The sequence below is a fragment of the Triticum aestivum genome, chromosome 7B, assembly GCF_018294505.1.
Source record: "Triticum aestivum cultivar Chinese Spring chromosome 7B, IWGSC CS RefSeq v2.1, whole genome shotgun sequence".
NCBI lineage: Eukaryota > Viridiplantae > Streptophyta > Magnoliopsida > Poales > Poaceae > Triticum > Triticum aestivum.
The window spans coordinates 665,402,084-665,412,332 of NC_057813.1; the positions used below are offsets into that span (position 1 = coordinate 665,402,084).

At 49.6% G+C, this 10,249-nt stretch overlaps 1 protein-coding gene across 1 annotated transcript; it reads left to right on the forward strand.

Annotated features, from left to right (window-relative positions):
* Window positions 1-3,016: 3,016 nt before the first annotated feature.
* On the forward strand, window positions 3,017-3,482 carry LOC123156107 (late embryogenesis abundant protein 19-like). The gene is made up of 2 exons (XM_044574276.1): window positions 3,017-3,076; window positions 3,169-3,482. Exons 1-2 carry the CDS (start codon window positions 3,017-3,019, stop codon window positions 3,478-3,480), a joined length of 372 nt encoding a protein of 123 aa, XP_044430211.1. The 3' UTR covers window positions 3,481-3,482.
* The last annotated feature ends 6,767 nt before the right edge of the window (window positions 3,483-10,249 follow it).

The following is a 10,249-nucleotide window of genomic DNA, read 5'->3' on the forward strand; positions in this document are numbered from 1 at the left end:
CTCAGTGTTGATCGAGACGGTGCTCCGGAGAATGCACCCGAGCTGAAGCGCGTACCCCTTGACTATTCGTTCGGGCGTCGTTGGATTCCCGTCGGAGTCCACTTCAGTAACTTCCTCCTTGAGGGTGCGGAGCACAGTCGGGCGCCGGTCCTTCCGTTGCCTCTTCGGTTGGCTGCCATCTGTGCGTGCGCCGCCATCATCAGTGGTGGCATCCTCGGCGGCACCATCAGTGGTGGCATCAGTGGGGTCATCCTCGGTGGTACCATCAGTGGTCTTAGGATCGGTGGGGAAGGCGGCGTCCTCATACAAGTGAGGTTGTTCCTCCATCTCCTGGGACAGCTTCCAGAATTCCTTGCCGCCCGAACCCCCGGCCTCATCGTTGTTGGCCATGTTTCTCTCTAAATAGGAACAAAGTTTGGTCAAAAAGTTGGTTATTGTCAAGGAACAAGATCATGGTCTCATCATTTAGGGTTTGTCGACACCGAGGCATCCTAAAAGCTAAGCTTTTATCATTGAGGGTTTTTCGACGCCGAGGCACCCTAAAAGCCTAAGCTTTCATCATTAGTCACAAGTACCCCGGCCCATGCATTAGTCACAAGTACCCCATATGTCCTATTTTTAGCAAAGTCATGCTAAAATTCACGAAAAATTTCAGCATGACCTTTGCTGAAAATAGGACATATGGAGTACCCGAATTTGCTAGAACGGAAGTTAATCGACATTCCAGCAAACTCAAGGGCCTCTCGGGTGGACAAGGCAAAAAAGGCCTCCATCACAACATGGAAAATACATTGGCATGTGAAGAGGTGAAACAATATATGCATCTCCAAGCAGTATCATTCAACATTTTGGACAAACCACTACAAGCAATACTGGATCAGATACAAGAAGAATGTGAGAAAATGCAGACAAATACTAACAGATTGAGGTGTTTAACTTGTGGTGCTCTCTGTGCTATTAACATTTCAAGTCAAAACCTTTTCTGGTTAGTAAGTGTTTCTTGAGCATATGTATGTAGTAAGTGTTTCTGCTCTCAGTGTTTCAGAACACATATTTTAGCTACCTAGTACCAGTGCTATTACCCAGCAGTTAATTAGCTTTTGCTTTTGCTTTTCAGTGCCAAATTCTAGCTAGTACCAGCAAATTAACATCTAGCAGCAATCATTTTTAAATATATATACACTGGACATTTTAATATTAACCTAAGGAAAAATGAATAGTTAGGTTAATTACCCACTGTTAGTTATTCAGTCTGATGCTTTGTTCTACACTTTGATGCAAATTAGTATATAGAAGAAGCTATTTACTAGCAGTACCATATATAAAAGACATTCAGTCTGATACTATTTACTAGCAGTACTAGCAGTTTTTTTTTCTTCAATAACTGTATTGTCCATCAGACTGTATTGGCCATATATAAAAGACATTCAGTCTGATGCTATTTACTAGCAGTAGTAGCAGTTTTTTTCTTCTTCACTAACTGTACTAGCGGTTTTTCTTCTTCTTCATTAACTGTATTAGCTATTTACTAGCAGTACTAGCACTTGGATCATATGCTAACACTACATTGATACACCATCATGCTGGGTAATATTAAACCCAAGCAACTTTATAATCAACCCAAGATACATCAACTACTGCACTGTCCTGCCTAATAAAAACAGTCATGCCAGCATATAGTATATAAATCTGAATTTGTGTTTGCAAGAAGAGTGCCCATTGCAATGTAAACCTGAGAACACAACTCACCTCAAGTGCAGGATATAGCAGACACCTACTTCTTCAGTCAAGTGCAGTAAAAGACCGTTTGCAGAACCTGTTTAGTCAGAGTTGAACATTAGAATCCATACTATGCTCTACTATGCTTGTAAAGGAACTAGCAAACAAGCTTATCGGCAGTGTCTGTCTTCCAACCCCACCCAGAAAGTGAGAAAACAGTGGGCAAGCACTGCCAAAGCCCCATGGTAACATGGTGGGGGTCCTGGTGGCTGGTGGTACCAAACCAAAGCCCCAGAATTTTTTTATTTGCTGGGAAAAATACATCTGGGCATGTAATCACTAGTCAACTTAACATCTCTCAATGACTCAAATAGCCTGAAGACAGAAAGTGCAAAAGGATATTTATGGAAATATTGGGCCAAAATCAGGTCAACAGTGCCAAATAATACATAGCAGGACCACAGGCGTGGGCACTCTCATACCTGTACAAATGCCTACCCCCTATCAATGTGCCAGAAATTTGCACATGCCAACAACCGTTGGCTGATCCTGATTCTTGAATGCTACTGTGCGATGGCGCATTGAAAATAAACCGGGGCCGAAATGCTCTATCTGTGGCGATGGCGCATTGACGGACCGTACCTGTGGTCTCCGCAGCCATATCTGCCGTGCCCTGTCGCTTCTCCGACGTGCACCAACACGTTCCCGTTGTACGGTAATCCGCCACCCGGAACTCGCTCATCCATGTCTAACTTATATCGTAGAAAAATGAGCAGAGTATGTCCCTGGTGACCCCTCTTCCACGTCATCATCATATAATAATTATTAGTGGGACAGTTTCCACTTGTGGTAGTCTAATCATCGCTTGTGTTCATAATGTTCTATCACAGCTCTATCAGAACTCGGGAACAGAGATGCAATGGGGCTGGGACACGTTGATCAAACACAAGACTCCTACACTTGTTTACTCGTACTTGTTCGTCTCCTACTTAGCATTCGGCGCCGGCATCCGCATGCAGCTCGTGATATGGGTGAGCGATGGAGCTTCGCGAAGCTACGGAAGCGTCACACCGCGTGTCCTTTCTACGTGGCGGCCGTGGACGTGCTCCGGCGCGCGACGTGTCCCCGGCTCTGTCCCGTAGCTGCAGCCTATATAAAGCCCCCCGCTCTGCTGTAGGCCAGTCAGACACAGCCGATCGAAACCAAGTGATACTACTAAAGATTATCATGTTTTCTGACTGCTGATCCACTATTGTCAGTTTGATTGAGCCAGTTTAGCACAAATCCTACGTGAGAGATGGCATCCAACCAGGACCAGGCGAGCTACCGCGCCGGCAAGGCCAAGGGACACACCCAGGTACGTACGTCTTCTCCATGGATGTCTCCGAGAAAATGCTGCTGCGTGCGCCGTGTCTGAGATGGGATGTGACCGTGCTGTTTGCATTGCAGGAGAAGGCTGGGCAGGTGATGGGCGCGGCCAAGGACAAGGCGTACGAGGCCAAGGACCAGGCGGCTGGCCTGGCGGGGCACGCGTCCGGGCAGGGGCAAGGCGCTACGGAGGCTACCAAGCACAAGGCCAGCGAGGCCACGGACAAGGCGTCCCAGACGGCGCAGGAGGCCAAGGACAAGGCTGCCGGGACGGCGCAGACAGCCAAGGACAAGGCCTCCGAGACCGCGCAGGCCGCCAAGGACCGCACCGTGGAGAGCAAGGACCAGACCGTACTGTGTGATGGCGCATTGACGGACCGTACCTGGAGGTAGAGGAAGGGGTCGGCGACGAAGTTGCTGGGGTAGCCGGCGTCGGTGGCGGAGGCGCAGGTGAGCACCAGGTTGGCCACCGGCCACGCGGAGGGCCCCGGGCTCCAGGAGGCGGAACGAGGCGACGACCACCCAGAAGTAGGCGCCCCCGACGAGCGCGGCGGCCGCGGCCGCGGCGAGCAGGAGAGGCGTTGAGGCGTCGAGGCGGCGTCGGGGCGTCGAGGCGGCATCGGGGCGGCGTCGAGGCGGCGTCGAGGCGGTGGGGCAGCGGCATCGGGAGAGGAGAGGGGAAGGGGATCGAGGGCGAGGGCGAGGGAGAGAGAGGGGATAGGTTTGGGCCGGGGATGAAATATGGATGGGGGCGGCACAATACTAATGGCGCATCACCCCTCGGTGCGCCATAAGTACATCCATACTAATGGCGCACCTCACCCTGGTGCGCCATTAGTATTTTTTTTATTTCTGCTCGAGCCAACAGGTTATCTTGCACCTGACCTGATCCACATCAAGTTCCCTCTACTAGCTCGATTGGTCAGCAGCCAGTTCTCACACCAGGAGGTCTTGGGTTCGATTCCCAGGCTCCACAATTTTCTTATGCATTTAAAATGCTGTTTGATACTTATTTGTGTTTAAATATGTTCAAACTTGTTTAAATCATAACAGTAATATTATTTTTATAAGACAGTAATAATTTTTTTAAAAATATCATCAAACAGTAATGCCGGTGGAGCGGGGGAGGGTGCGGGGGGTGCGAGGGGTCGGCGGCGGTGATTGAGTAGGGGAGGGGTGTGCTGGGGGTCGGCGGCGGCGGTTGAGTAGGGGAATCGAGGGTGCGGGGGGTCGGCGGCGGCGGCCGGTGGACCGGGGGGTGCTCGGCGGTGAGGGGGACCAGATCTGGCGAGGTGGGATAGCGATCGAGATGGAGGGGGATCGAGATCGAGTGTCCATGAAATTTAAAAATATTCATGATAGTTCAAAAAGTGCCCATGAAATACAATCGAGAAATGAAGGCTACGATTTAAATACAATCGATCTTAGCTAGCTATCTGTTCACAATCTTCTTGCCCTTCTTTTTCGCAAATGGAGTTCTTCTGTGGAACGGACGTCCTTTAGGTAGGGTGGTCCTGCTTCTTCTTGTGGTGTATGCTGCTACTTCATCATCGTCGTTATGTTCGATCCTCGGGTCGCCGTACTTGTCGAAGTCTTGCTCATTGGCTACTCCATCCATTCCGATGATCTTCCTTTTGCCTCTCCTCACAACAACACGACTGGGCTTTGACGGGTCGGTAATGAAGAAGCATTGGTCAACTTGGGAAGCCAGTACCCATGGCTCATTTTTCGCGATGACGTTTGGGCCCGCGGTCTTGGATTTGGCTTCGGGTATAACCATGGTGGTGAAATACCGGTCTTCTTTTAGGACGCTCTTCGCCCATCTGACACGGAACATCGGGACCTTCTCTCCAGCGTAGCTCAGCTCCCAGATCTCCTCGATCCTTCCGTAGTATCTGTCCTTGTCATTACCGGTGTAGGATTCCATCGTTACCCCGGAGTTCTGATAACCATCGCTCTTCATGTCCTTGGCCTCGGTGTAGAATGTGTAGCCGTTGATATCGTACGCCTCATAGGTCATCAGGTTGTGCTCGGCGCCCTGTGACAAGGCGAATATGAGTTGTTCTTCCGCGGAAGAATCCTCATGTAAAGGGTACGACAGAAGCTTCTGCTTGAACCAACGCGTGAAACATGAGTTGTGCTCTTTGATTATATCTCCGTCCGTCCTCTGTTGGCCTCGGTCATTGTACGTCTTCTTAATAAAGGTTTTGTGCTCTACCACCCAAGGATCGACCACGTCTATGTGTTGTAGCGCGACTAGGTTTGCTCTTTCAAAGTCGGCGAGTCGACCCTCTAAGTCGACATGCATTTCGCGGCGACCCTCACGGTGACCCCATCCAGCGAGCCTGCCGAGGTGCCTGTTGACGGGCAGACCAACGGGGTTCTCGATGCCTAGATAATTCGTGCAGTAGGAGATGCACTCTTCGGTCAGAAAGCCCCTGGCTATACTTCCCTCTGGACGTGACATGTTGCGAACGTATCCTTTGATGACACCATTCATCCTTTCGAACGGCATCATGCTGTGCAGGAACGTCGGCCCGAGTTGGATGATATCCTCCACTATATGGACCAGCAGATGCACCATAACGTCGAAGAATGCGGGCGGGAAGTACATCTCAAGCTCGCATAGTATCACCACGATCTCTTCCTGTAGCCTTCTGAGTTGCCTCACGCCAATCGACTTCCGAGAGATGACGTCGAAAAAGTTGCATAGGCCAAATAGCGTTTCACGGACGTGCGCGTCCATGATCCCACGGATTGCAACTGGAAGTATCTGCGTCATCAGCACGTGACAGTCGTGAGACTTCATCCCACTGAACTTCTGCTTCGCTGGGTCTAGGTATCTGCTTATCTTCCCCGCGTAACCGTAAGGAAGTTTTACTCCTAGGAGGCAGGTGAAAAACTGCTCGATCTCCTCCTGACTTAGAGTGAAGCACGCGGGAGGGTAGTCATTTCCGGTCTTCTTCGCCTTTTTGCCTTTGCGACGACTTACTGTGTCCTGCTTCGCCTCATCATTCATCATCATCATCATTAGCGTGAAGCTCCTGCCTGATGCCCATTGATTTCAAGTCTGCCCTTGCTTTCGGCCCATCTTTGGTCCTCTCTGGCATGTTGAGCAGGGTACCAAGCAGACTCTCGCACACGTTCTTCGTGATATGCATGACATCAAGGCTGTGAGGCACACGGTGGATCTTCCAGTACGGCAAGTCCCAGAAAACAGACCTCGTTTTCCATACCTTCAGCAGCGGCCTTCCTTCCGGCCGGCCTTTTGCTTCTTTCCCGGCAGTGGGCAGTCTTTCCAATTTTTCAACAGCTTGTCTATTTCCTCGCCGCCTCGTACACGGGCGTTTTCGGGGTTCGGTTTCACCATCGAACAGATCCTTGCGTTTCCTCCACGGGTCATCGTCGCGAAGCCACCTTCGATGTCCCATGAACACGGTTTTCGAAGACCCGGTATCTCTATCTAGCTGGCGATACGTTGTGTCATCCATGCACCTTACGCATCCAGAAAATCCGTGGACTACCTGCCCCGCGAGATATCCGTAACCAAGATAGTCGTGCACCGTCGTGAGCAGTGCGGCTCTCATAGGGAAATATTCTTTCTCTGCGGCGTCCCACGTATTGGCTGGCGTTTTCCACAGCGTGTCAAGCTCCTCTTTCAGCAGCCCCAGATACAGATTGATGTCGTTCCCTGGTTGTTTCGGCCCTTCAATTAGCATACTCATGTGAATGTACTTCCTCTTCATGCACAACCAGGGGGGAAGGTTGTACATCCACACAAACACAGGCCAGGTGCTATGTGTGCTTCTCTGGCTGCCAAACGGATTGACTCCATCGGTGCTCGCGCCCAGCACGATGTTCCTTGGATCGTTCCCAAATTCTGGGTCTTCGAAGTTCAACGCTTGCCACTGGCTCGCATCCTTAGGGTGACTCAGCATCTTGTCTTTTTTATCTATCTCCGGATCATTTGCGTCATCTTCTCGCTTCTTCTCCTCCCTATCCGCGTGCCAACGCAGGAGCTTTGCTACCTTAGGGTCCGCGAAATACCGCTGCAGACGAGGAGTGATCGGAAAGTACCACACCACTTTTCGAGGAGCTTTCTTCCTCTTCTTGTATCGAGTGACGCCGCACACCGGACATATGGTAGACTCCGCGTGCTCGAACCGATAAATGATGCAATTGTTCATGCACACATGATATTTCACGTGCGGTAAATCCAGAGGACACACGATTTTCTTCGCCTCCTCCAAACTGGTCGGGCACTTGTTCCCTTTGGGAAGATGTTCGTGCCAGAATGACATGTTCTCGTCGAAGCATGCGTCGGCCATTTTGTGTTTTACCTTCATCTCCAGAGCCATGAGCGTAACTTTCAGGCGGGTATCCTCGGGCCTGCATCCTTCATACAATGGAGTAACCGCGTCTAACTCAAGTTGATCCATCTTGGCTTTCTCTCGAGCGGCAGCTCTTGCGTTATCCGTCTGCTTGAGAAGCAGCTCTTGAATATGAGGGACCTGCACCCAGCCCATCGATGGTCCAGCATCGTCTGCTCCGCCGGCATCATCATCTTCATGATCATGCCCGTCGTCTGCTCCGGCATCTTCCTCATCATCATGTCCTGCAGCTTCTACATGATGACTGTGTACAGCATCACCGTCATGATCATCTCCTAGGGATTCTTCGTCTTCTCGCCCGCCCGAGCCGCGGTGGTTGTCTTGCTGCCCTTCCTCATTTCTTGCCCGGCCCCCATGGACGACTTCGTAGTCATCTTCATCACCTTGCCACCGATAGCCATCCATGAAACCACGAAAGAGCAGGTGGTCCCGCACCTGCCCAGAATCCGGGTCCGCAATAAGGCTCTTCAGCTTGCATCTCCGACACGGACATCTTATCTCCGTCTCGTTCTTTTGAAGCATCTCGGCCTTCGCGGACCTCAAAAACCTATTCACGATGCCTTCGGTCATCGTGCGGACCATGGTCGCCTGCGGGGTAGAGCAAAACGATATTTTAGAACCAAGAAAAAATTTGGCACGACTTTCCCTAAAAATAGGACCAAAAAGAATGCTTAATGCCAAAATTCTCGCCGAAACGGAGATGAATCAACATTCCGGCAAAATATTGGCAACTATCGCATTTCAAATACCGGTACACCTCCAAACACAAACACATATGCAACACCACAAACATATGCAACACCACGAACATACATAGATCTAGCTAGGCCATAAAAAGTGCATGTGCACATTGTTGTAGGGAGAACAACATAAATATAGCTTCCCCCCTTACTTACCTATCAAAACAAGGTAATTCAACCACTTAATTTGAATGAATCTATGGTGGAAATGAGGTGAAAAAGAGGAGGCACCCGAGACAAGGAGGAGGGTGGAGAGAATGAAGTGGGGAGAAAGTGAATGTGGGTAGGAGAGGCTGTCCAAAATATCTTGTTGCTGCCCACTTACTAATGGCGCACCAACTCTAAATGCGCCATTAGTAATCTAGGTTACTAATGGCGCACCTTCTCATGGTGCGCCATTAGTAGTTTTGCAAAAAAAAATATACTAATGGCGCACTGTTCCACAGTGCGCCGTTACTAGTTTAAACTAGTAATGGCGCACGGTGGAACAGTGCGCCATTAGTAGTTTTGCAAAAAAAGGAATAAAAAATATAATAAAAAACAACATTAGTGGCGAACTTTCCGACAGGTGCGCCATTACTAGTTACAACTAGTAATGGCGCACTGAGTCTGGATGCGCCATTAGTATGTTTGGACAGGCGCACTAGTTCAAATTTTTTTTTTGATACTAATGGCGCACCTTGGGCCAGGTGCGCCATTAGTAGTTTCAACTCTAATGGCGTATCAGAAGGTGGTGCGCCATTAGTATATACTAATGGCGCACCGCTTTTCTGGTGCGCCATTAGTGTCATCCATCTATAGCCCTTTCTCTAGTAGTGAGATAGTCATTTTATGCACTCAGTCAAAGCATACAAAGAAGAGTCTAATCATTTCACAAACGCTCAAAATCCTATCAGTCCTTTTCTGATCTAGGAGGAAGCAGGTTCTAACATGTTTCTTCTTACTGTGCTCCGCAATAATTATCCTATTAAATTGATTCTATTTACAAGATCAGCATCAGGTTCAATTTCTACATCATTTCTTACTGAGTGTTCAACTGACTCCGAACATTATCACTATGTTCATGTTCATACATTTGTCCACGAAATAATAATCATTGGCTCTAGGTGTGTCAACAGGTTCACTAGACAATGCAAAGTCCTATCATTTTCTTTTCTTTCTTAGAAGGACTAGGTGTATCAGTATTAGTTCGCTGAGAATCTTGCTCAACTCTCTTAGGATGGACCACGGGATACAAAGGTTCCTGGGTCATTGAGGGAGTCCTGGACTAGGGGGTGTCCGGATAGCCGAACTATCATCATTGGACGGACTCCAAGACTATGAAGATACAAGATTGAAGACTTCGTCCCGTGTCCGGATGGGACTTTCCTTGGCGTGGAAGGCAAGCTTGGCGATACGGATATGTAGATCTCCTACCATTGTAACCGACTCTGTGTAACCCTAGCCCTCTCCGGTGTCTATATAAACCGGATGGCTTTAGTCCATAGGACGAACAACAATCATACCATAGGCTAGCTTCTAGGGTTTAGCCTCCTTGATCTCGTGGTAGATCTACTCTTGTAATACCCACATCATCAATATCAATCAAGCAGGACGTAGGGTTTTACCTCCATCAAGAGGGCCCGAACCTGGGTAAAACATCGTGTCCCTTGTCTCCTGTTACCATCCGCCTAGACGCACAGTTCGGGACCCCCTACCCGAGATCCGCCGGTTTTGACACCGACATTGGTGCTTTCATTGAGAGTTCCTCTGTGCCGTCGCAATCAGGAGGGATGCCTTTTCCCGTCTTTAAAGACGGCGCCGTCGTCAAGGGAGCTTTAGCCACCGGCCAAACTATCCGGCTAGGCGGTTTTCTTATGACTGCCTATTCGGCCGCCGCTCCGACAATGACCTCTCAGGTCATCAAGAGCGATCTTCACGTCAACTCGGAATTCGCCGAGCAGCTAGATCCAATGGAGCTCTCCTCCGTAAATGAGCTCTTGGATCGCATCGCCGCCCTGGGAGTCGCTACAGACTACGATCAGATTGGGC

What these genes read in the sequence shown, in the direction of transcription:
- LOC123156107 (XM_044574276.1), top strand. Translation starts at nt 3,017, where the DNA reads ATGGCATCCAACCAGGACCAGGCGAGCTACCGCGCCGGCAAGGCCAAG. An exon ending in AGGCCAAGGGACACACCCAG is followed by an intron (nt 3,077 to 3,168) that starts GTACGTACGTCT and finishes TTTGCATTGCAG; the next exon opens with GAGAAGGCTGGGCAGGTGAT.